Genomic DNA, 27488 nt, shown 5'->3' on the forward strand with positions numbered 1-27488 from the left:
TTATGGGCGTTGAAGTCGCCCAATAGCAAGAAAGGTGGCGGCAATTGGGCGACCAGTGCAGCCAGGACATGCTGCGAGACATCACCATCCGGTGGAATGTAAAGACTGCAGACGGTAACAGCCTGTGGCGTCCACACGCGTACAGCAACAGCCTCTAAAGGCGTCTGGAGAGGGACAGACTCGCTATGCAGAGTGTGAAGGACATATATGCAGACGCCACCAGACACCCTGTCATAAGCTGCTCGGTTCTTGTAATAACCCCGATAGCCACGGAGGGCGGGGGTTCGCATCGCTGGAAACCAAGTTTCCTGGAGAGCAATGCAGAAGAAAGGGCGAAGGCTGAGAAGTTGGCGGAGCTCAGCTAAATGGTGGAAGAAACCGCTGCAGTTCCACTGGAGGATGGTATTGTCCATGGCTGAGAAAGGCGTGACAGGACGGGGAAGGCAGATTACGCCGCTGGGTCACCTGCTGCCTCCGATTGAGCACCCGTGCTAGTGTTATCCATGGCGTCTGAGGGACCGGCGAGTTCTAGGTCCTCAGCGGACGCCAGGATCTCCACGTCGTCCTCAGACGCAGAGCTGTAAGGTGGCGGTGGGGTGGCTGCCACCGCGAGTTCCTTGGGCTTAGAGCTCTTCTTCTTTGATTTCTCACGCTGCTCCTTGGGTTTAACTGGCTGGGAGGGCTTCACCGATTCAGTCTCCGGGACTGAGGAGGATCGTGAAGCCCGTCGACCAGCTGATTGCGGGCACTTACGCCACTGGCGGTCGTCAGCCTTCCCACTGGTGGAAACCTGGGAAGGGAGGGACCCGAGGGACCCCTTGCGAGCGTGAGAAGCCGAAGAAGTTGGACACTTCTCCGGCTTAGAAGCAGGGACGGACGTCCCTGATGGGGGGGATGGTGTTGCCCCTGAGGTAGGTGGCGCAGGAGCAACCCGGTGGGTAGAGCCCCCCACTGGCAAGGGGGCAGGAGGAGTCTTACTGGTTATCGAGCTGGCTGGAAGTCGTGAAACTGATGGGGCGGGCACAGGTGTCGTAGCGGCGGCGTAGGATGACGTCATTCGCACGGGATGTAATCGGTCGTATTTCCGCTTGGCTTCAGTATAAGTCAGTCGGTCCAGGGTCTTAAATTCCATGATTTTGCGTTCTTTCTGGAAGATTCTGCAGTCTGGCGAGCAAGGTGAATGGTGCTCCCCGCAGTTGACACAGATGGGAGGCGGGGCACATGGAGTATCGGGATGAGACGGGCGTCCGCAATCTCGACATGTGAGGCTGGAAGTGCAGCGGGAAGACATATGGCCAAACTTCCAGCACTTGAAGCACCGCATCGGGGGAGGAATATAGGGCCTGACGTCACATCGGTAGACCATCACCTTGACCTTTTCCGGTAACGTATCACCCTCGAAGGCCAAGATGAAGGCACCGGTAGCTATCTGATTTTCCTTCGGACCCCGATGAACACGCCGGACGAAATGTACACCTCTGCGCTCTAAGTTGGCGCGCAGCTCGTCATCAGACTGCAAAAGAAGGTCCTTATGGTAAATAACTCCCTGGACCATATTTAAACTCTTATGCGGTGTGATCGTAACAGCAACATCCCCCAACTTATCACAAGCAAGTAACCGTCGTGACTGGGCAGAGGATGCCGTTTGGATCAGGACCGATCCAGAGCGCATTTTTGACAAGCCCTCCACCTCCCCAAACTTGTCCTCTAAATGCTCAACGAAGAACTGAGGCTTTGTTGAGAGAAAAGACTCCCCATCAGCTCTCGTACAAACTAAGAATCGGGGCGAATAAGTGCTACTGCCATCCTGAGATTTACGTTCCTCCCACGGCGTGGCCAGAGAGGGGAACGTTTTCGGATTGTACTTTTCAGCATTAAATTGAGCCCGAGAACGCTTAGAGACTGCTGGCGGCTGGCCGCCAGCGACAGATGATGTACCACGCTTCATTGCGGGTCATCCGCCCTGATGCCACCTACTCCGACCAAGGGCCCTCCCCACGGGCGCCACCCAGCCACAGCAAAGGCCACCTGGCAGGATGGCCATTGCCGGGAGTCCCGATGCCCCAGGGAGATGGGCATCTACTCCTTGGCATACGTGGGGAGTGAACGGCGCAGGCATCAGTAGAGCGATCCCTGTGTTGTCAGGGGGCTACAACCAAGAGGGTACATGGCGACCCCACCACAACGGACTGGCTACCGTGCTGGATCTTAGGTGCAAAAATGGCCAAGGTCGTCGTCACAGTTAAAAGAAACACTGCAGAGTGCAGCGTGGTAATCGCCCATGAGATCGAAAACGAGCGGGACACCATCGCAACGACGAGAAAGACGGCAATAGGTCTAATTGCACGAAGGATACAGTGCACCATGTAAGGTGCCCTTCCCCAATTGGCTCGCTCTTCGGAATAATTTGGATAGATGGAGGTCAAACCCGAGAGGGGACCATCACATAAGGCCGAAACGTTTGAGACTCCTTTTAGTCGCCTCTTACGACAGGCAGGAATACCGCGGGCCGATTCTAACCCCCGAACCCGCAGGGGGATACTTTTGATGGTTGGTGGGTTTGATGTGGTCAGAGTTGTGTATCAAGCCATCAAAGAGGAGCACATCTAGTCAGAGGTGTGGATCCAGCCATCAGAGAGGAGCACGTCAACCTCCAGGAAGATGGCATGCAGAGCTGAAGAGAGCCTGGTGAAGTGGAGGGGGGAGAAGGTGTTGAGGTTGTGAAGGAATGAGGATAGGTTGTCTTGGCTACGAGTCCAGATCATGTAGATATCATCAATGTACCTGAACCAGAGCAGAGGCTTAGGGTTTTCATAGGCTGTGAAGGTTTCCTTTAGACACCCCATAAACAGATAGGCACACAAGGATGCCATGCAGGTGCCCATAGCTGTGTTATGGGCTTTTTTATGTACCTTCCTTTGAAAGGAAAAGCAGTTGTGTGTTAGGAAGAAACTAGTAATGTTTCTGAGAAATGAAGTAGTGGGTTTGGAGTCTGAAGCATACTGGGAGAGGTACTGTTCAATAGTGGCAAAACTATGGGCATGAGGGTTTTGGTGTATAGGGAAGTGGTGTCCACATTGACGAGTAGGGATCCAGGACGTAAAAGAATTGGGGGATATTGGAGAGTCAGTGAAGGAATCTTTGATGGTGAAGGTATCTTTGACAGCTAGATTCTGAGCAATTTGTTGGAGGTGTTGGTCAGTGAGGGCCAAAATTCTTTCAGTGGGGGCACAACAACCAGCTACAATAGGGCATCCAAGACTGCTGGTGTGTGGATTTTGGGGAGCATGTAGAAGATGGGTGTTTGGGGTGTCATACGAGTGAGAAGGGAAATAGATTCAGGGAGAGGTTCTGGGAAGGGTCTAAGGCTTTGAGCAGGGACAGAAGGTTAGGTCAGGCTTCTGAGATGGGATCACTCTGGCAAAATTTAAAGGTGGATGGAAGGAAGCTTAGGTTTAACAACCCATTGACATCGAGGTCATTGGAGATGGAGCACAAGCTCAGACTATGTCAAGGATGGGGAAGGAAATCAGTCGTGCCCTTTCTAAAGGAACTATCCCGACATTTGTGTAGAACACTTTAGGGAAATCACTGAAAACCTTAATCTGAATGGCTGGACGTGGGTTTGAACTTTCATCTTCCCTGATGACACACTGTGGTGTACACAGGAACAATAAAAAAAACTGTTACACATTGAGCTTTCAGCCAAAGCTTTCTTAAAAAAAAAAAAAAAAAAAAAAAAACCCGCACACATTCACACAAACAGGCACACATCAAATGTATGTGACTGCTACCTCTAGCTACTCCAGCCAGAATGCAACTGTCCCACTGAACAAAAGCAGCAATCTGGAGTGGAGTGGGGAAGAGGGAAGATAGCAGGGCATGGTTGCGGGTAGATATGAGCACAGTCTGGTGTAGAGTCCACGGGTTAAACAGTGGCAGGACAGGACTGCCTGGCACAGCAATGGGAGGCTGTGGAGGTGGAGTTTGAGTGAAAGTAGATTCCTATAGGTTAAGGATGGGATGATTTCAAAAGCAAAGAATGTGTTGTTAAAATAACTCCCATCTGCACAGTTCAGAAAAGCTGATGGTGGAAGGAAGGCTTCAGATGGCCCAGGTTGTGAAGCAGGCATTGAAATCAAGCATGTTATGTTCAGTTGCATGTAGTGCCACAGAGTGGACCCCTTTGCTCTTGGCCACAGTCATGACGAATGATGATGTTCAGTTGCACTCCTTTGTAGCTGTTTGTTGGTGGAGGTGAGAGGATTGGAATGTGTGGGTATATGGCACTGGAGATCTGTTTGTGGACTAGGTATGAGGGATAGTGGTTGGTTGTGAGACCTTCAGCATACTACGCAACAAAGTTGTTGTCACTGCAAATACACTGTCCCTGTGTGGCCAGACTGTATGGGTAGGACTTTTTGGTGTGGCAACAATCTCAGCTGTCAAAATGTTGGTACTGTTTGTCGTCGGTGTGTTTAACATGGACAGATGTGTGAATGGAGCCTTCAGAGAAGGGGATGTCAATGCCCAGGAAGGTAGCATGCTGAGTTGAGGAGGAAGACTAGGTGATAAGGACGGGGGAGAAGGCGTTGAGTTTGTGAAGGAATGAGGATAGTATGTCTTGGCCCTGAGTCCAGATCATGAAAGTGAAACTGAACCAGAGCAGGAGTTTGGGGTTTTGAGGAGCTATGAAGATATCATCTAAATGGCCCATAAACAGGTCGACAAATGAGGGTGCTATGTGAGTGCCCATGGCTGTGTTATGGCCTTGTTTGTATACCTACCCTTCAAAGGAGAAATAGTTGTGTGTTAGGATACAGTAAGTAAAGTGTACAGGGAATGAGGTAGTGGGTTTGGAGTCTGAAGGACGTTGGGAAAGATGGTATTTAATAGTGGCAAGACCATGAGCATGAGGGATGTAGGTGTATAGGGAAGTGACATCAACAGTGACGAATAGTGATCCAGGAGATAAAGGGATGGGGGGGATGATGGAGAGTCAATGAAGGAAGTGGATGGTATCTTTGATGTGGGATTATGGGCAATTGGTTGGAGGTGTTGGCCAATGAGAACCGAAATTCTTACAGTGGGGGCACAATACCCAGCTACAATGTAGTGTCTAGGTTTGTTGGGTTTGCGGCTTTTGGGGAGCGCCTTCATATGCCCATTGCCTACGTCATTTCTCATTTCCCCAACACCATCCCTGCCACAGTGGACTCCTGTCCCATCTTTTGCACTAGTTCAGAAAAGTATCCCTTTCCCTGATTAAAACCCAGTCCCACACCCTGTTCTTTAAATGCTGCCTAAAACAAAGAATCTCCCCCCCCCCCCCTCCCAATAGTATAACCACAAAATTTTCTTTTTCTGGATCCCACTCCTCCTTTCACAATGACCATCTTTTCAGATTCCATCAGTCCCTGTCCCTCAAAAACCTGGTACCGAAGAAAGACCTCTCCACGACACAAGCATCCCAGAACCTCTAGTCCCTTCACAAGATACTGCTACTGTGTAATCTCTAATACATAGTCACACCTTTGAAACTGAATCCCTTGCTCTCCAACATGTAGAGGAGCATTCCAAACACCACCTTCATAAGTTATCCAACCTGCCGACATCCTACTGCCATCTTGGGGCACCACTGTCCAACCCCTGTCCTACCAACAGTGCTCCTCATCATCAACCCCTCACTGCACCCAGATCCTGCCTAGCTGACCTTTTCGATTTGCCACATCCCATCAAATCTAGAACTGATTGGACTTGCCAGTGAGCTACCTATTTTTTCTCAACTCCTGCAATGGAAACACTTCTTTGCCTCCAACCAAAGACAGTCTAATCCTAGCATTGAACCTCGCCCTACTCAGTTCAAACCACCATCCAACCATGATCCTTCCCACCTCCCACCCAACCAGCTTGTGGCCCCCTCCAGGAATTCCTTACCTCCAACACTGCCTCACCTTCCTCCCCCAAGTTACTTTCCAAGAACACCAATCTTTTCACAGAAGAAAGGGGAGCCATACACAGCCTCAAAACAGATCCTGACCTAATCATCCTACTGTAGACATAGATTCCACCACTGTCATTATGAATTTGTACCCTCTGCCAATTGTTTGACTCCTCCACCTATAAACTACCGAGCAAGATGCTACAGTGATTAGCACACTGGACTCAATATTGTTTATATAAGGGTGAGAAATTTATTTCTAAAATCAGATTTGAAAATGCAAAACACCTCCAGAGCCATATGTGAACTGTGGCTGTAATTTACTGGATATGAATTGCAAAAACGTAAAAAATTAAGATGGAATCTGGACAAATTGAAAGAACCAGATTAGTTGAGTTTGAAAGGGAGCATTAGACAATGATTGAGGGAAACAGAAAACAGGAATAAAATAGAAGATGAAATAGTGAAGGCACAAGATAATCAAATCAACAAAAATACAAAGTACAGTAGAAGTCTTTGCATAACACAAAAGGGACTGAATTTAATTTAAAAAAATGCACCAAATGAAGCATATGAAAAGAAATAGATATGTTTAAAAAATGAAACTGACAGAAAATGAAAAATGGGTAAACTGATATGGTTAGAGGACAAATGCAAGGTTGTAGAACCAGGCATAATTAGGGTCAAGACAGATTCCACCTACAGGAAAATTAAAGAGACATATGGGAAAAAGAGAAGCAGCTGTATAAATAATAAGGGCTCAGATGGCAAGCCAGTATAAAGCAAAGAAGGAAAAGTTGTTGGTATATTTAGAAGGTCTATTAAAGGGAAATGAACTCAAAGACAATATTGTAGGGAAAGAAAAAAAGATGAGATGGTAGATATGATACTGCAAAAAGAATCTGATAGACCATTGAAAGACCTAACTCAAAACAATGTTTCTGGAGAACATGAAATATCTCAGAAGAATTTAAATATTTGGGAGAATCAGAGAAGATGAAACTAGTAAACCTGGACAAATATCTCAAGATTCAAGAAGGCTGAAATAATTCCAATTCCAAAGAATGTAGACGCTGACAGTGCATATTACTGAACTAGCAGTTTAATATGTCATGGTAGCTAAATACTGAAATGAATTATTTACAAAAGAATGGAAAAACTGGTAGAAGCCAGTGATGGAGAAGATCAATTTGCGTTCTGGAGAAATGCAAGGGTGTACAAAACAATATTGACCATACGACTTAGGCAAAATTTCTGTTTACAGTGTTTGTAGATTCTGCATTTATATCTACATACATACTCCGAAAACCATTGTACGGTATATTGCGGAGGGTACCTTGTACCACTACTAATAATTTCTTTTCCTGTACCACTCACAAATAGAGTGATGTTAAGAATATTGGTCTGTAATTATGGGGGTCTGTTCTTTTATCTTTCTTATATACAGGAGTCACCTGAATCTGGACTTGGCAACTTATTTGTTTTCAACTTTTTCCAGTTGCTTCTCTACACCATGGATGCCAATTTATGTGTCTTCCAAGAGGGAGTCTGCAACAGTCAAACGAACACGTGTTTATATGATCCTCCCTTTTGCTGTCGTCTATTGCCAACCTAGACTGGCCGACATGTGACTGGATAGAAGCCTTTGACTCACTTCGCAGTTTTATGTATGACTTGAATTTTTTTGGATTCTTGGCAAGATCTTTCACTAAGGTACGATGGTGGAAGTAGTTGGATGCTTCGTACACTGATCGTCTTATGAATGCATGAAGTTGTACTAACTTTCGCTTTTCACCATTTGCGCACTCTTTTTTAAACTGAGAGTTCAACAATCTCCGTTTTTTCAGCCACTTCTGAATTTTAATATTAAACTCTGGAGGGTCATTTTATGTTTAATCCATTTACTTGGTACATATGTCTCCACAGCATAATTTACAATCAGAAAGCTTTTGACAATAATGACTGGAATACACTCTTTGAAATTTTCCAGGTATTTTAGCATTTATGCTACTCTGCAATCTGTGATATATCATATTGTGTAGAACTGCATATGCCGTTGTTGCTATGCAAGCCGGTAGCAAGGACAGGTTAGCCACTCTATGCCATATGGACTGGGAATGTGGGAGAACAATGTGAATAGGCTACATTGTCCTTGAGCAATGACAGATCGAAGGCAACTCAATATCAGATTTGGTGCCAAGATGCACAACATCCATTATTAATATATAAATACTTTAGGAGTAAAGCAGACGACTCACGTAACAGCAGAAGCACTGAGTCATTCACAGGCACTTCTGATTGCCTCTCAACAATTCAGTGCTTCTGCTTTTAGTAAGTGCTCCCCTTTACTCCTAATGTATTTACATTATGTCAGAACTTCCCAATATTAATGTTTAACTGGCTAAGAAACCAATCTGACAGTGCTGAAGACTTTACCTATATTGATATCCATAGAGGTTGTAAACAATTTATAATGTATCACTGTGGTGGAGGGGAAGTCTATATGAACAACTTGATATAGGACACTTGTGGTCTATCACACTTAAAACTGGTCTACAAAAGCAACCTAAGCTACAACACACATGCATTTTCAATAGCCTCTCACTCTTAAGCCACTGGTTTTGTTGGGTGTTTTGTTAAACATATTAATTTAAACTTTTCCACAAGGGCAAAAGAAAAGAGACTACTGTAAACATTGTGCAAAAATTAATTATATTTACAATTCAGTCTAAATTTAACACTTACAAGCACAATAGTTTCATAGTAAGAAGGCCATACAAACAAAACATTTTAATTGTTAATTTTATGCTGTTAAAATTCACAATATTTTGGAGTAAAATTTACACAGACATGAATTTTACATTTTGTAAGTGCAAGAACACGGGGTTTTTAATATTCAAGGAGCATTTTTTGCCTGAATCTCCTGTGACACACATGCACTGTAGGTTAGGTGGCTTTTGCAGACCAATTTGAGGTTGTTTTCCAGTCTGATAGACCACAAGAGTCCTTTAGCAATTTGTTCATCTAAACTTCAACTACACCACTGTGGTATACTGTAAGCAGTTACTGTTTACATTCTGTACAATTACAATTTCAATTATTAAAAACTGACCCACAGAAATTAACAAAAGAATTAATTTAAGTGTTGATCCATCACGAAAGTGCACCCTGCGCAACCAGGTGGGAAACAGCAAAATGATGTTCAATGCAGTATAGCTATGCTGTACATGAGGTGAACACATTTTAATCACAAGTGCTTCATTTTACTTAAGAAAGTTAAAATTAAATTGATGAAATGGTAATTTAACTGAAGAAACATGGAAATAGGTACTGTGCATTATTTTATGAATATTGTGGAGCTCAAAGTGTTACATTCAGATTCCACGATTGTTACTGTGATTAATGAGTTTAGATTGGCTATCAAAGCATTGACTGTGATAAGGAAGTCTTTTGCCCGTGGTGGTTTGAATTAATAAATGAGTCTGCATCCCAAGTATTGAGACATTATTGTGTAGTACCATTCCCAAAAGCCATTTCAAACATTATTGTTTACAATCGCATGTCAGAAGCTGTGGCCTACAGAGAAGAAATTCAATGGGAATATCAAGACAGCTTTAGAGGATATAAGGTAATCAAGCATCTACTTGGTCATATAGGGTAGAATCAAGGGCAGTTTGCTGTAATTTACCTTGGTGGTTCATCCAGCGTAGCCCTCCACATGCAACCTTCCACAAACAACAACTTTTGTGGTTAGTTTGTTCGACACAGTAATGTGTCATTGCAGGAAGTTCTCTTTTCTAATGTAACAATTTTTAAAGAGGGGAAAAACTGCAGTAGCAGATAAGGAGCATATAGTCGTCTACAATAAGCAGTTATGAGTCAAAGGACATGATAGAGAATCTGTAGCTAAAAAGGGAATGAGGCAGGGTTGTAGCCTATTTCCCATGTAATTCAATCTGTAGATCAAGCAATCTGTGATGGAAATGAAGACAAAATGGAAAGGGAATTAAATTTCTGGGAGAGGAAATAAGAACTTGAGGTATGATGATGACACTGTAATTCTATCAAGAGATGGCAAATTAGTCGTTAAATGGAATGGACAGTGTCTTGAAAACAGCCTATAAGGTGATACTAAGGGAATTAAACTAGGAAATGAGACACTAATGGAATGTTGCCAAATTAAATCATGAGAGGCTGTGGGAATTAGGTTATGAAATGAGTCACTAAATTAGTAGGTGAGTATTGCATTTGAGGAGCAAAATAACTGATAAGGGTGCAAGTGAGGAGGATATAAAATGCAGACTGGCAATAGCAAGTAAAGCATTTCTGGAAAAAAGAGGAATTTGTTAACCTTTAATATCAGTTTAGCTGTTAGCTAGTCTTTTCCAAAGGTATTTGTGTGGGATGGATGAGAATAGAAGATTTTACAATGTGAAGCTACAGAAGCATGCTGAAGATTAAATGGGAAATTCAAATAACAAAGAGATACTGAACGCTATTGTTGAAAAATTGAAATACACTGCACAACTTAACAAAAGGAAGGGATCTCTCTGCAGGGCACATTTTGAGACATCAAAGAACTATCAGTTTGGTAATGGAGAGAGAGAGAGAGAGAGAGAGAGAGAGAGAGAGAGAGAGAGAGAGAGTGTGTGTCTAATGAGCAATATATCAGGTATGAGGACAAAATAAAATCGAGATCAGTCCAATAACCACTGCCAGCTAGATGAGGATAGGTATTAAAAACTTAAGGATTTGTAATGCATTTTGACTACCCTAAAAAGTATTTCATTAGGTTGTGGTACATGCACCTTAAACCTTTCAGTTTTGGCAATGGGTTATAATGTGGAAAAACAGCGTTCCTGTCTGATGCAGCAGAACTGGTATGTGTAATGAACACTGCCATAATCTCCTCCTTACCATCAGAAGACAAATTAAAATTGAGTGGTGATGAAGATTTATAAACCAGTAAACCCCCAATTCTTTAAAGAATGAAATTCCCATGTACAAAATGCCTGATGATTTTACAAATGAGTTAAATATTTGCATTTATCAAGTAAGCAAGAAAAATTTAGGAAAGGTTTGAAATTATGCTTAAAGTTTGCTGGAAGTCACTAGGTGTTCTCATTATGAAAAACTGGATGAATACAAACTGAGTAATTTGCACTCCATTTTATACAAAAGTTAGTTTTTCATGCATCTAAATGCTTACGATGTCATATCTCTTCAACTATATGTTGTATGTTGTACATTAATATTTTTTGCAAGTACATTCAGTGGTATATGTGTATACTATCTGCAAACTGTGGTGTGAAGAGAGTTAGTAGTAAAGAAGTAACAAATTAAAACACCATGCCTGATGCTGGAGTCTGACTGCATGAACAGCAAAAGTGTAGCAAGCAATAAAATTTTTTCCTTTTGTAATTTTGTGGGGGGTGTCAGTGAGAAAAAGTTTTGAAAAGGTAAGAAAATATGTGAAAGTTGGTTGCAAATCATTAAGCATTCTCACATTACCTCGAAACAAACAGTTTCTAACTGTACTACTTGTCTTATTATGTTAAACTTTAACATAATATTATGCCTCTTAATGATTAGATTAGGAGAGTATTTTAACTTTTTAAATTCAGTCAATAATTATGAGAAATACTGAAAATCGTATTTTTGTTGCTGTTATGCTGCAACTGGCACTAGGTTCTGGGATAGTGTTTCAGTAATACAAATGCCCTGATAATAGACTTTTTTGTTACCTTTGAAATAAGCAACAGCCAATCCACACTGTGTCTTGAATGTAGCTTTCTTCACTTGTAAGTATGATTTGATTGCTGCGTCATATTGCTGTAGCTGTACCAAAACCCTTCCATAATTGGCAAAAACTATGTCTCGCTTTTCATCACCTTCCTCAGATTCAAGCAGCTGCAAAGCCTTACAAAATGCAGCAGCTGCAGTCCCGTACAACTGCTGTCTTTCCATCAGCAGACCAAGCATATTAAGTGCACATGCATCTTTTGGTATCACACCTATAAAAAAAGAAAGATTTTTTTTTAGGTCAAGTGTAGTAGTTGTTGAGGAACCAAATTTTTCTGAAGAGGTTCTACAATTAAAACCAAATACAATTCTTACAACACCCTTCTGTATCCTGAAAATACTGTCCCTGTAAGTTGAGTTTCACCAAAACAGGCTCCCAAGCTTATTAATGAATGGGAAGATGCAGAATAAACCAGTTTCTTCATTTATACATCATCTCCTACTAGATGAACTAAGATGCTGTATTAATTATAGGCTTGAGAAATGACTTGCATTATATTTCACTCATTTTCATGCACATTACTTCAAGATCTTATAAAATTGGTAATTTTTTATACAGAAGGCTTTGGATTGCTGTGTCATAAAGGTTAAATAACGTGTTTGTATTGGTAGCACTGTCAGAAACAGTATCGTATCATTTTGTGGTATAAACATGCACTGTATGTTGAAGTGCTAATGTTTTTCCGAGGAAAAGTGATGAATAAATTGGTAAATCTCTCAAAAAGTAAAGTATGATACCAAAATGAAGTGTTTTTTTAAGAAACTTGGGTTTCATGGTAATAGATTTTCGAATAAAGGGAAACACTGTGTTCAATTTGTGGCATGTGATGTTACAGACAATGAAATACAGGCAAACTTGTCAGTATCTAGAGAAACACCCATAAGTGCTTCGAAGATTAAAATAAAACTTTGTGATACACAGTTTTCTCGAAACGAAAGTGATGTAAATGGTAGGATAGGTTATATTCTGATAGATTTACACGTTCTAACAAGGGTGTTAGGTGAATGTGTATGTTGTAAAATATGTGGAGGGCCAGTTAGTTTAAATGAAGACAGTGAGGTATCAAATGGACTAACCAGGAAAGTTATCATTAATTGTGCCAACTGTAAATATACTCAGTCATTTTGGAATTCTGATAAGTGTAAAGATAATTATTTTTAAGTAAATGTTAGGTGGTTTTATGGATTGAGAGTGACTGGCAAAGGATACACTACAGCAGAAACAATGTATGCTTTGGTTAATATGCCACGTCCACCTTGTAAAATTGAGAAGTGTGCACAATTTATTGGAGCTGCTGTGGAACCTGTTGCATGTAAGTCAATGAAAGGGGCTACAAATGAAGCTGATGAAATAAATGATGGTATATTCAACATACCAGTTGCTTTTGATGGCACTTGGCAGAAGTGTGGCTACAGTTCTAAGAATTCTGTTGCTATGGTGACCAGTGTGGATACTGGAAAGGTAACAGATTTCCATATTTTAACCAAACATTGTTATAAGTGTAAATCAGGGAATGAAGAAGGGCATATCTGTGACAGAAATAATGAAGGAACAAGAGGTGGTATGGAGGCCTCTGCAGCTATTGAAATTTTTAGTTGATCTGTGAACGAAAGGGGAGTGTGTTACACTAAGTTCTTAGGTGATGGAGACTCAAAAGCATATAACAGTGTAGCAGCCACTCAGCCTTATAGTGAGAAGATTATCACAAAACTGGAATGTGTTGGTCATGTCCAGAAGAGGATGGGCACCAGATTGAGGAAGTTGAAACAAAGTTTGAGACACAAGAAACTTTCTGATGGTAACACCATAAGAGGCAGGCTGACAGACAAAATGATTGATGAACTACAGCAGTATTATGGGATGGCCATTAGAAATAATACTGAGGATTTGTTGAAACTGAAGCAGGCAGTACGGGCTACCTTCTTCCACCAACTGTCAACTGATGAAAAAGCAGTACACCACCTTTGCTCTCCTGGACCTGATTCATGGCGCAATTACCGCAATGCCCAGTACTCAAACAGTTCATACAGCCATAAACATTCCATCCCAGCAGCAGTCATGGATATCATAAAACCTATTTACAGAGACCTGGAAAATCCTGAAGTACTGAAGAAGTGTCTGCATGGTCAGACTCAAAAGTCCCAATGTGTCAGTCACTAATCTTATATGGACTCGCTTACCAAAAAATGTTTTTGTTGGAATGAAGAGTGGAGGGTCAGTGATGCTGTTATTGCTTTTAACCTAGATAACCCTGACGTCCTTCTGGAAGGACGACGTAACTCACTGTTGAAATTATTTATTTTTGCGAATAACACATTGTTGCAACGGACTGTGATGCATTGTAAACAACACCAACATCAACATAAGCCATGTGACAGTGTGTAAGCTATCTGACACTATGGTAGAAATCAGTAATTAAGTCTAAACGGAATGTAGTAAAAGAAAAGATTGAACAACAGGCCACAAAACAGTATAACATCACTACTGATTTAAATGAAAGGGCTATAAATGATCAGTCACAGGCAGCAGGCATATTTAAGAATCACTTTTTAAATCTAATAGTAATATAAGAACAACAGGTAAAGAGAAAAATCAAAGCAGTATGTCGACAAAGCATCTCATATAAATTTCAATCATATGGATGTTTCACCCACTTCTTCTGAAATTAAGATAATTATATATTCTTCCAAAAATAAAAGCTTGCCTGGATTTGTTAGTGTTTCCAACCAAATACTAAGGACTTATTTCTCTATAATAAGTGCAGTCTTTTCTGAAGTAGGTAATGCATTGCCAACTTAATGCATTTTTGCAGAGAGATTGAAATATGCTCTTGTCAAACACCTCTTTAGGAAAGGCTACATCAAACAATGAAAATTACAGATCTCTCTCTCTCTCTCTCTCTCTCTCTCTCTCTCTCTCTCTCTCTCTCTCTCACACACACACACACACACACACACACACACGACCACCATCTCTGGCAGCTTGGACTGGATGCCACTGTCACATAGAAAGATACCAGTAATCTGGAGCGGGCGGGAAAGGGGAAGGGATAGCAGGGTATGGGTGGGGGGAGAGTAAAGGGCTGTCTGTCACAGTGTTGGGAGGTTGTGTGGCAGCAGAGATGGGGGGTGAGTATGAGGAGTGAAAAAGGAGAGGGGTAGGGAGGGGTAAAGATGGTTGGGTGCATCAACAGGGGGTCGCACACAAAAAGTGTGGGAAACAGGAATAGGGAGGAGGTGATAGCATAGAGGGGTGTGGAAACTGTTGAGTGGAGAGTCTGGGGAAGTTGAGGATGGGATAATTTTGGGAGCAGAGAATGTGTTCTAAGGATAACTCCCACCTGCGCAGTTCAGAAAAGCTGGTGTTGGAGGGGAGGATCCAGATGGCTCGGGCAGTGAAGCAGCCACTGAAGTCAAGCGTGTTACGTTCAGCTACATGTTGTACCACAGGATGGTCTACTTTCCTTTTAGCCGTAGTTTGGCAGTGGCCGTTCATACTGTTGGATGGCTGGTTGGTAGTCACACCAATATAAAGCTGTGCGATGATTGCAGCGAAGCTGGTAATGCCATGGCTGCATTTACAGGTGGTCTGGCCTTTGATGGGGTAGCATAAGCCTGTCAGGACTTGAATAGGAAGTGCTGGGTGGAAGGATCGGGAAGGTATTACACCTGGGTCTTCCACAGGGATATGATTCCTGTGGCAATTGGTTGGCATTGGGAGTGGCATAGGGATAGACTAAAATGTTGTGGAGGTTGGGTGGGCAACAGAATGCCACTTTAGGGATGGTAGGAAGCACCTTTAGTAGGATGACCATCATTTCAGGGTATGATGATAGATATTCAAAGCACTGACAAAGAATGTGGTTTGGTAGTTCCAGTTCGGCATGGTAGTGGGTGACAATGGGAGCACTTCCTTGTAGCTGGTTCTTGGGGGTAGTGGGAGGATTGCAGCTGTGAAGGCAAATGCCAAGGGAGATCTGTTTTTGGACTACGTTTGGGGATAAAGCCTCTCTGTGAAGGCCTTGGTGAGACTCTTAGCATACAGCATATTGGGCAAGGGAGTTCTCTTCACTGATGGCCCCAGGTGACCAGGCTGTATGGAAGGGATTTTTCGGTGTGGAATGGATCACAGCTGTCGAAATGCAGATACTGCTGGCGGTTGGTGGGTTTAATATGGATGAGGTGTGAATGGAGCCATCAGACACGAGGAGATCAATGTCCAAGAAGGTGACATGCTGGATTGACAAGGACCAGGAGAAGTGGATGGGAGAGAAGGTGTTCAGGTTATCAAGGAATGAATATAGGGTGTCTTGGCCCTGAGTCCACATCATGCAGATATTATCAATGAACCTAAACCAGGCTAAAGGTTTGGTGTTTTGGGAGACTAGGAAGGTCTCCCCTAGATGCCCTATGAACAAGTTAGCATCGGATGATGCCACGTGGTTATCTACAGCTGTGCTGGAGATTTATTTGTATACCTTCCCATCAAAGGAGAACTAGTCGTGGATTAGGATGAAGCTAGTAAGGTGTATGAGTAATGATGTGGTTGGTTAGGAGTCTGAAGACGTTTGGAAATATGGTTTTCAACAGAGGTATGATCATGGGCATGAGGGATGTTGATATATAGGGAAGTGGCATCAATGGTGATGAGTACGGATCCAAGAGATAAAGAGGTGGGGCGGTGGAGGATTGGTGAAGGAAGTAGTTGGTATTTTGACATGGGAGGCTACATTATGGGCAATTGGTTGAAGATGTTGCTCAATGAGGTTCAAATTTTTTCAGTGGGGGCACAATAACCAGCTAAAATGGAATGTCCAGGACTGTTGGGTTAGTGAATTTTGGGGAGCTTGTAGAAGGTGGGTGTGTGGGGCGTCATAGGGGTGAGGAGTGAAACGGATTCAGGGGAGAGGTTCTGGGCTGGGCCAGAGACTTTAAGCAGGGATTGGCATTTATGTTGGACTTATGGGATAGGATCATTACGGCAGAGTGTATAGGTGGAGAAGTCAGAGAATTGGCAGAGGCCTTCCATCAGTTAGTCACTGTGTCATAACAACAGTGGTGAACCTTTGTCTGCATGTAGGATGATTATGTCTGGATTTGTTTTGATATTGTTTATGGCTCTCCTTTCTTGTGCTGAAAGGTTGATGCTCTGAGGAAACAATCTGAGGAAGGATGGTGAGGACAAGTTGGAGGTAAGGAATTCCTGGAAAGTGACCAGGGGTGGTTAGGTCGGAGGAGAGTTGAACACAGTTGAATGGTGGTATGAACTGGAAGAAACAGGGTTCAGTGTTGGAATTATGTTGGTTTTGTTTGTAGGAACTGGAGGCCAAGAAGTGTTTTCACTGCAGGAATTGGAAAAGAGAGAGTAACTCATTGACAAGTCCAACAAGGTTAAATTTGGGTGTAGGGTTGAAGGTCAAGCCTTTGGATAGGGCTGGAACTTATATGTGGCTGATGATTTTGATGGAGAGGTTAACAACAGTGTTCCAGGATTGTCTCAGCTCTAGATTTAATGAGGTGTTGTTAGAGAATTTTGGGGATTGTGGCAAGTCAAAAATGTCAGCTAGGCAGGATCTGGGTGCTATGAGGGGTTGATGAGGAGGAACACTGCGCGTAGGACAGGGGTTAGTCTGTGGTACTCCAAGGTAGTAGTAGGATGTCAGCAGATTGGAGGTGGTGTCCTGGAACTCTCTTGTACATGCTGGAGAGCAAGGAATTCAATGTCAACAGTGTAACTATGTAGTAGGGATTGCACAGTAGCAGTATCTTGTGGAGGGAGCAGAGATGGTTCTGGGGTGCCTGTGCCATGGAGAGGTCTTCCTGCAGTACCAGGTTTGTGAGGGACAGGGACTGACGGAATCTGAAAAGGTGAAGGTCACTATAAAAGGAGGGTGGGACCTAGTAAAAGGAACCTTTATGGTTGCGCCATTGGGGGGTGGGGGATGATTCCGTGGTTTTGGGAGCATTTAAGAAACAGGATGAGTGACTGGGTTTTAGCCAGGGAAAGGGATATTTTTCTGAACTGGTGCAGAACGATGGAGCAGGAGGTCCGTTGTGGCAGGGATGCCATAGGAGAAACAGGAAGGATGCAGAAATGGGCAAAAGACGGTGTTGGATGGTTGTGAGGGGAGCTGGATAAGAGAAAAGACACAAACAAAACACATAAAGACACACAAAGACACACAAAAACAAGCAAAGATATACAAGAACATGTAAAATATGCAAAAATATGTGAAATATGCAAAAATATGTAAATATATACAAAAATGCATTAAACTGTGTGAAGTCATATAAAAATATGCACAAATACATTAAAAAGTATATAAAAGCATGGGAAAACGACACAGATGAGGTATGGGAGTATGCATGTGTTGGGATGTGGGAAGAGAGGGGGAAGGGGGAGCAGTTAGATCGAGGATTGCAAGTTCATGTGGCTCAGGTAGGTGAGGAAAATAAAATGCTAAAATATGTAAGGGTATCAGAGGAAGTGGGATCAACAGGAATAAATATAATTATCAGTAGGAAGAATTTGGGGCATCATGTGCTGCATCAGCAATCTGCACAGTCAAGAAGCCATGTATTGTATGTGAACAAGATCAGTGTGGCTCAGAAGTGCATGCTGTTTGGAATGCAGTGAATAAACACAGGAAAGAAGAAAAAGGATGAACACTGAGAAGAGTAATGCTACAGAGAACAGTAACAAAGGAAAGCATTAAAGGGTTTTGGGATGGAAGAAAATCTGTTAGGCAACATCAAACAATGGAAACCCCAGATTAGAATATCAACAATATAAGGAAAAGATAGATTACTACATACCATAAAAATGACACATTAAATTGCCGACAGGCACAACAAAAAGACACTTACACATCAGATTTTGGCCAAAGCCTTTGTCAGAAAAGGAAACACACACACATTCATTCACACAAGAAAGCACTCCTCATGGACACATGACTGCCATCTTAGTCAGCTCGGACCAGAATGCAACTGTTACAGAAAGATAGCAGCAATCTGGAGGGGGCGGAAAAGGGGAAGGGATAGCAGAGTAAGGTGGGGGAGGGGGGGGGGGAGCACAGCACTGTCTGTCACAGTGTTGGGAGGCTGTGGGGCAGGGGAGAGGGGAGGGGGATGATGAGTGAAATAGGAGAGGAGGGGGAAGGGGAAAAATGGATGGGTGCATCAGCAAAGTGCAGCACAGAAAAAGGATGGGAGGTAAGAATAGGGAGGGGGTGATAGGACAGTGGGGATGGGGACAGTAAGTTACTGTAGGCTGAGGCTGGGATAATTCTGGGGGTGTAGAATGTGCAGTTCAGAAAAGCTCGTGGTGGAGGGGAGGATCCAGATGGCTTGGGTAGTGAAGCAGTCAGTGAAGACAAGGATGTTATGTTCAGCTACATGTTGTGTCATAGGGTAGTCTACTTTTCTTTTGGACACAGTTTGGCAGTAGTTGTTCACCTTCATTTTCCAAAATCTTTGAGAAGGTTGTGTATTCGAGAATAGTACCCACCTGAATAACAATAGTACCCTCAGTAAATCACAGTTTGGATCTCAGAAGAGTTGCTCAACTGAGAATACTATTTACATGCTCACACACCAAAGTTTGCACTTTTCAGCACACCAATGAATATGTTGTTGTTGAAATTAGGTTTTATTCATCTTATAGTAACATCTTTTCATTTCAAAAATTCAGACCATTTGGATTTTTTGAAGTTCCATCTAGGCTTTGTATAGGAGAGTATGATGGGTATGAACAGTCCTACATGGAGAATTACCGGATGACACTGTCTGGTGAGAATCTGTTTAGTACTCTGCAGTGCACCTCACTGGGCATGTTGGGTTGTGGAATAATTTCTATTTTTATAATATGTACAAGTTTATGGTTACAAATTACTTAACTCACATCTGTTTCTTTTCCTTTAAAAAAATCTATATGGCCAGCAAGTAGCCATATTTACATATGAATGTGCAATATTATGAGAAAATAAAATGAATCATTCCACATAATTATATTAATTGCACAAATGAGTCATGCAACATGAAACTAACATCCACTGATGAATAAAAGCCTGCTCAGATTTTATGATGTGTTACAGTCTTCAACTATACTTACTCATTAGGTCATTATCATCTTTTCTCATCTCTTAGAATCCAGAAAAGTTCTTTTTTGCTCTCCCCTACCATCCATTTGCCTGGTTGCATGTTCTGCCTACCTTCATTTCACTTCCATTACAGCCATATTTACTTCTATTGCAATCTGTTCCCTGATAATTTCCAGCATGCATCTCTCCACTGTTTACTGAGAAACTCTTAGTTTTTGAATGGTTTTTCCATTAAAGGTTTGTGTTTCACTGTCATCCATCAAAACTGTTAATATACGATGTTTGTAAAATTTCTGTTTTGGAGCCATTTTAAAAACTTAGTTTAGTTTACAAAAAATATTCTCCTGGTCATTTTTTCTTTTCTGCATATGTATTTTTCTGTTCATCCAATCAGTGCCTACCTAGTCATATCCTTCAGCAGTCCTAATTACGAAAGCTTATCAAGTGTTTTTTTTTTTTTACTTAATTTGATGTGTTGACTGTACATTATTTTAACCTAATTATAGTTGATATACAGGCCTACTTTCAAACTTCCTTGATTAAATACTTCCATTCATTACTGAAGTTTACTTGCACTAGAAGCAGACAGTGCAATATCATCAAAAAACCAAGGTGGGTCTGATTCTCTCCATCAACACATATTCCATTCAATTTAAGGATTTGAAAACGTCCTCTAGGAGTGCTGACAATAAACTTTGTATACAGGATTTATCTGCCAGACTCATTGTTCAGTTATGAATTTCTGACCATTCTGATGAAATCTGACAGAAACTCCAGCAGTGATGTATATATTCTTCAGGAAACTAAAATACGTCAAATTAAAGCCTTATTTCTTTGGGCTGTTAATACATATCAGTCAAAAACACTCTCAAAATCTATGAATTACAGACTAACTGGTAATTCATTGCTTTGTTCTACAAATTTGTTCATGACTTTATAATGGTCCATAGAGCTGTCTCCACTTCTAAAGCCAATTCTTCTTTTGCATGATCAAAGTCTAACATTTTTCTCTGTCAAGCTGCTAATAATTTTAAAGAATATCTTGTACGTTACCAACAGGAGAATGGTTAGTCCATAGCTTTTTATGTCTTATCTGGCTCCTCTCTCATAAACTAGAATAATTTCAGCATTGTTCCTGTTTTGGGGAATCATCTTCCTCATTATGTATTATATAAATGATTTTTCCACTTCCTTTTGCATTACGTTTCCTCCAGCTTTCATAATTTCAATATAATCTGGTACTTCTCCTTTCTTCATAGCTTTACACGCCTAGTCTACCATTATGTCTGGAATGACATTATAGTTACATATGGCCCTAACCAATCAGCCACCATCATATTGCATGGGAAATCTGTTTCTGGGTTAAATTTCAAGGGTAATACCTATTTATGAATGCCTTAAAAATATATTTAGCATACTTCAAATCTTAAGGAGGCCTTCACAGACAGGCATTACCCTCCAAACAAAGTTTGTACACAGGTATCTTGTGCTACATCCACACAAGCCCCTAATCCTTCAAAATCCCCATGAACCAGCTGAAATAATACTCGCCTCATAACCCATATTATCTTTGTAAGGGACAACTTACCTACAACCTATGCCAGGGATCTGAGTATCTATCACCTTGCACTGAAATAAGGAACATCTTTCCGACCTCTCCCGAAACTATATTCTGACATCTGCCCCAATTATGGTCCATACCTAAGCTGCATGTAATTCAATTCACTGCCACATAGATCAAATTCCTGTGGAAGCCCCCGATGTCCCAAGCACCCACCCAGCACTTGCTGTTCCATCACTGGTATATTTTATCTTATCAGAGGCAGGGCAAACTAAGGAAACAAAGTCGTGTCATATACCAACATTTACCGTAACTTTTGCATGGTATTTTATGCTGGCTAATTGTTAATAAAATGACCATCCAAGTCAATGATCACAGCCAAATAGTAGCCAAGAGCAAAGTTAACCACGCAGTGGCATAAAATGCAGCTGAGCACTATATACTCAACCTCGACAGGAGCTTCACATATGGAAACCCCCTCCCACCAATATCAATGTCTTAATACATCTCCTCACTGTTGCCAGGATGTAAACTGAAATCTTCCTCCGATGTAACTTTCAACCTCATAACCTTCTGGCTTCCAACTCTGCTAGTCCCTATCCCACCCAACTTCCACTCCTGACTCCAAGCTTCCCACTTTGTTTGATTGATCTACATCCACACATTTTTGTCCCTTGTCCTCAGGATCCCTCTTCCTCATATTACAACATGCCAACCTCCCCCCCCCCCCCCCCCCCCCAAACTCATTGTACGCCATGAGAAATTTCTCCTATCTGCACCAGAGTGAGCTCACTAGTGCCACATTTCAATCCCATTCCATTGCTGCTCCTCCCTCCCAGCTGTCAGTCTCCTTCTCCTCACCCATCCAGGCTCACTTACTACTTTACTTACTGTTAGGACTGTGGATATGACAAATAAAAGTCATGGATTATGTTTACAAAATCACTGTATCTATTCAAAATAGCCTCCCCCAGAATCAAAGCACAGCTGAAATCATTTTAAAAGTGTTTTGAAACAGCCACTGTAGTCTTCCGCTGGAGTTGCATTTAGTACTGCAGTACAATTTTCTTGGCCTTTCTTAATTGCATCATAACAGTATCCTTTCATTGCCAACTTGAGGAATAACCAGAAGTCGGCTGTGGCCAAATACAGTGGGTAATCCAGGACTGTGATCCATTTGCTGGCCAAAAACTCATGCTTGCACAATCTTCGCTTTGTGGCTAGTGTGTCAACACGGTGGAGCAACCAGGAAGCAGCCTCTAGGTATTCGGGTCGAATTTGATGAATGCTTGCCTACAAATGCTGGAGTGCTCAAAAAATTTGATGTTGCTTCACTGCTCCACTGCCATTTTCTGATGAAAGTCAGACAGGTCATGTTACATTTGTGGTCAGGCTGACTGCTGCAGCAATGCTAGTGCTTTGATTTTCAACACAGCTATTTTTGACATTTCAAGGATCGTAACACCACAACTCACCAGGAGACAGCACTGCAGTTTGGAATTTCACACAAGGACTCCTAATGGAATTGTGACATACTGTGAATATATTTGTCAAACAATTAACACCTAAAACAGGGGCAGCCAAGAATTCAGCTTGCAAGTAGTGCTCCAGTATGAATGCCATGGCCCTCAATTTGGCTGCATATTTTCCCCACCACCATGGCATGCGAAGGGGGAAGAGGACATGGACATGAGAAGGGGGAAGAGGGGAAACTGAACAAGCTGTGTTTAAATGACAATGCAGGTGCACTGTATACAATTTGGTTTTATATTTCACATTTCTCAACAACACCGATCCAAAGAAAACACATTTTCAGTAAATTTAATTATTTTTGGCACACTGAAGAAATCTCTTCATCTGGTATAAACTTTTGGCATATAGACAGATGCATACAGTTTCAAAGATTTTTGCACTCAGGTTGCCACTTAATCGGGACTCATTTATTTTCATAATAAAAAAAAAAAAGGTGTTTCACACACTTATGTTGACCGAAATATTTTAGGACTTTAGCAGCCTCATGACGGGGAGGTGGAAAAATGTGAACACGGTTGCTTTCAAATGAAGTGTCAAACAGTACCAGAAAAAGCTCAAAAAAAAAAAAAAAAAAAAAAAAAAAAAAAAAAAAAAAAAAAAAAAAAAAAAAAAAAAAATGTAAGACTGACAGTGTCCTCAAAATGTTTAGGAAACTACTCTTAATTCTTTCAAGGCCACAATGAATTCTTCAAACCTCATGTTTTTTTTAACACCACTCAGCTAAGGGGACTAGATAGACTGTGTCTGTCAGAGTTTGTCCCTTCTACAATGTGATTTTCTTTCTAAACACATCTCCACCAAATCAGAAATAAGTTGCTCCCTACCTTGCCATGTCTTACAGTAGGCAGTGTGCAGTCAAGTCCACCTAATGTTCTAATTTTCATTCCTGCACTTCTTTTGCCTTCATAAATTCAACAACAGCAGGTTTTAAATTGAAAATTGTTCAAAGAATGTCCCTTGACTTACGCAACAAACTTTGCTGTAATACAATATATGAAGTCTCCATACTCTTTGTTCGATTCCATACTAAACTGTTGCAACTGATAGTGGAGTACCGTATTTACTCGAATGTAAGCCGCACTCGAATCTAAGCCGCACCTGAAAAATGAGTTTCGAAATCAAGGAAAAAAATTTTGCCGAATCTAAGCCGCTCCAGAAATTTGAGACTCGAAATTCAAGGTGAGAGAGAAGTTTTAGACCGCCCCACCAAATAGAAACAAAGTTGGTCCATTGTAACGTGAAACACAATTGAGGTCGAATGGCTGAAGATACAGCTACAGTAGTTTGGTTCGAGTCGTAAGCTTAACAGTTGAGCTTTACCAAGTAGCCATTGCTATGTGTCAGGCACTCCATCCGTATTTATATGGGTAACTTCCTTTTTCACGTGCTTTGTCTGGTTTGAATCGACTGCTTATTTTGCTTTGATCTGATAAGTGCCATTCTCTTTGTTATAGGTGTTTACGTCACTCTCAGCTGAAAATGCATTATTGTACTGTGTCATGCCTTGTTTGTCGCATTCTGATAACAAGTGTTTACGGCCTGCCGCCACTCGCAGCGTGGCTTGCTTAGTGCGCCCTACCGCTGCTTACAATAAAAAAAAAAGAGGAATTATCTCATTAGCAAAACAATGGCAAGAGACTGCTATTTGTTGTTACTTACACTGCTGCTTTCTCTGATAATGATCAACAAGAACCAAATAATAGCTGCGTATGATAGATGTTCTGAACGAGAGTTTAGCGAAAATTTTTCTCCATTTGAAAATCTTTGCAGACGCCTCTTTAGTACATTACATTCTGCACAGAAATTAGAGTCATCTTAGATTTAAAAATTTAGTCAGTTGCCGTGCTTCATTTCTGACTGTATCACTATTCAGCATAAGAATAATACGAATATAAACATGACATGATATGTATATTCATCCGCGTTTGCTGTTGTCTTGGTCCAGTTTCGTAGTTTATTAGGCAGACAGGATTTAAATGAGATAGCATCAAACACGAAAGAATACATAGCATAATGTTTACGTTCTTCTACCTTTTTGTTTAATTTATTTACTGACGCACAGGTTTTGGTGCCAGTATTTATCTTCGTGCCTGCAAAGCATACCTGTGTTGCGCTACATATATTTGATGGCAGAAGTTAGTTGTGGCGACACCTACCAACATTTTTCAGAACTTCCGCTTATTTTGCACTTGATTCTAAGCCGCAGGCGGTTTGTTGGATTACAAAAGCCGGAAAAAAAAAGCGCGGCTTAGATTCGAGTAAATACGGTAATGTGTGTGACATCTGAAATTTTACTATTTGTACAATTGACTTCTTCACACCCTCCATGCCCACAAATTTATCACAAAGAGCTTTTTAATGTATAGAACAAGGAATATATACTGTCAATTGATGTAACTTTTTTTGCTCTTTCATTGTCTAAATTCTATCTGCACGATACTGTAATGACACTTCATAGCAAATTCAATACCCGTTGATTAAAAAACTAGATAATACACACATCAAAAAATGTTTTGCATCACCCCAGCTCCCAGAACTCCTGAAGACAAACGTTGACTGTGGATATCTTATCACAGACACAGTCCCTTTGACTGTTCAGAGATGTCACTAAGCCCACCCAAAGATCTAAACAATCATACATGAGCAGCACCTATTAGATGGAGGGGGAGAGGGGGGTCCGACAGCTGATCAGTCCCAGTCATTCCGCCAGTAAAGAAAAAAATGGCTCTGAGCACTATGGGACTTAACTGCTTTGGTCATCAGTCCCCTAGAACTTAGAACTAACCTAAGGACATCACACACATCCATGCCCGAGGCAGGATTTGAACCCACGACCGTAGCGGTCGCGCGGTTCCAGACTGTAGCGCCTAGAACTGCTCAGCCACTCCGGCTGGCCCACCAGTAAAGAGGTACATGGTTTCTGTTGTCTGTAGTTCAACCATGCCTAGACGGTCAACACTGCCATTCGATTGCATCTGCTTTGTTACTTTGTGTCAGGAAGGGCTCTCAACAAGGGAAGTGTCCAGGGGTCTCAGAGTGAACAAAAGCAATGTTGTTCGGACATGGAGGAGATAAGAGACAGGAACTGTTGATGACATGCCTCACTCAGGCTGCCCAAGGGCTACTACTGCAGTGGACGACCAATACCTACGGATTATGGCTCAGAGGAACCTTGACTGCAATGCCACCATGTATAATAATGCTTTTCGTGCAGCCACTGGACCTCATGTTACGACTCAAACTGAGTGCAATAGGCTGCATGATGCGCAACTTCACTCCTGACACCCATGGCAAGGTCCACCTTTGCAACCATGTTGCAACCATGACACCATGCAGGACGGTACAGGTGGGCCCAACAACGTGCCGAATGGACCGCTCAGGACTGGCATCACGTTCTCTTCACCGATGAGTGTCGCATACGCCTTCAACCAGACAATCATCGAAGATGTGTTTGAAGGCAACCTGGTCACGCTGAATGCCTTAGACCCACTGTCCAGCGAGTGCAGCAAGGTGGAGGTTACCTGCTGTTTTGGGGTGGCATTATGTGGGGCTGACATATGCCACTGGTGGTCATGGAAGGTGCTGTAACTGCTGCACAATACGTGAATGTCATCCTCTGACCGACAATGCAACCATATCGGCAGCATGTTGGCGAGGCATTCGTCTTCATGGACAACAATTTGCGCCCACATCGTGCACATCTTGTGAATGGCTTCCTTCAGGATAATGACATCGCTCGACTGGAGTGGCCAGCATGTTCTCCAGACATGAACCCTATCCAACAAGCCTGGGATAGATTGAAAAGGGCTGTTTATGGACGAGATGGCCCACCAACCACTCTGAGGGATCTATGCCGAATCGCTGTTGAGGAGTGGGACAATCTGGACCAACAGTGCCTTGATGAATTTGTGAATAGTATGCCATGACAAATACAGTCGTGCATCAATGCAAGAGGACGTGCTACTGGGTATTAGAGGTACCGGTGTGTACAGCAATCTGTACCACCACCTCTGAAGGTGTCTGTGTATGGTGGCACTACATGCAATGTATGGTTTTCATGAGCAATAAAAAGGGCGGAAATGATGTTTATGTTGATATCTATTCCAATTTTCTGTACAGGTTCCAGAACTCTTGGAACTGAGGTGATGCAAAACTTTTTTTGATGTGTGTAGGTACTGAGAATTCTCATCCCTCTCTTCTGTCATTCCCATTCATTTGAAAAGGCTTGTGCCAATAGATTGTCAGACTGCTTCTTTTTGTGCAAACAACCACTGGACCTAAAAACACTGTTCATAGCACAAACAAATAGCAATGGGTAAATGGCATTGACACCACAATTCTGTCAAACTGAGGAAAGTTGTGCCAACCAAAAAATGCACCTCACAATACTAAATGAAATGTCACTCTGTACTGGGTATCTTTGGGAAGTATTGACAAAAGCTGAGACAGGCAGAGCTGCGCTCCGCACATTCAGCTCACGAGTGATTTGGCGAGCCATGGCTGGTCTGACCTACAGTATACAAAACATGGTTACCTTTATTCCTTACTCTGA

At 42.1% G+C, this 27488-nt stretch overlaps 1 protein-coding gene across 1 annotated transcript in view; it reads right to left on the minus strand.

The window, feature by feature from the left end:
- LOC124612407 (tetratricopeptide repeat protein 37) overlaps positions 1-27488 on the minus strand; it is a 161029-nt gene that overhangs the window by 14532 nt on the left and 119009 nt on the right. The window contains exon 16 of the mRNA XM_047140599.1: positions 11686-11955. Coding sequence (XP_046996555.1) covers positions 11686-11955 — 270 coding nt within the window. The remainder of the gene's footprint in view (positions 1-11685; positions 11956-27488) is intronic.

This window comes from Schistocerca americana, chromosome 4 (genome assembly GCF_021461395.2).
Source record: "Schistocerca americana isolate TAMUIC-IGC-003095 chromosome 4, iqSchAmer2.1, whole genome shotgun sequence".
Lineage (NCBI taxonomy): Eukaryota > Metazoa > Arthropoda > Insecta > Orthoptera > Acrididae > Schistocerca > Schistocerca americana.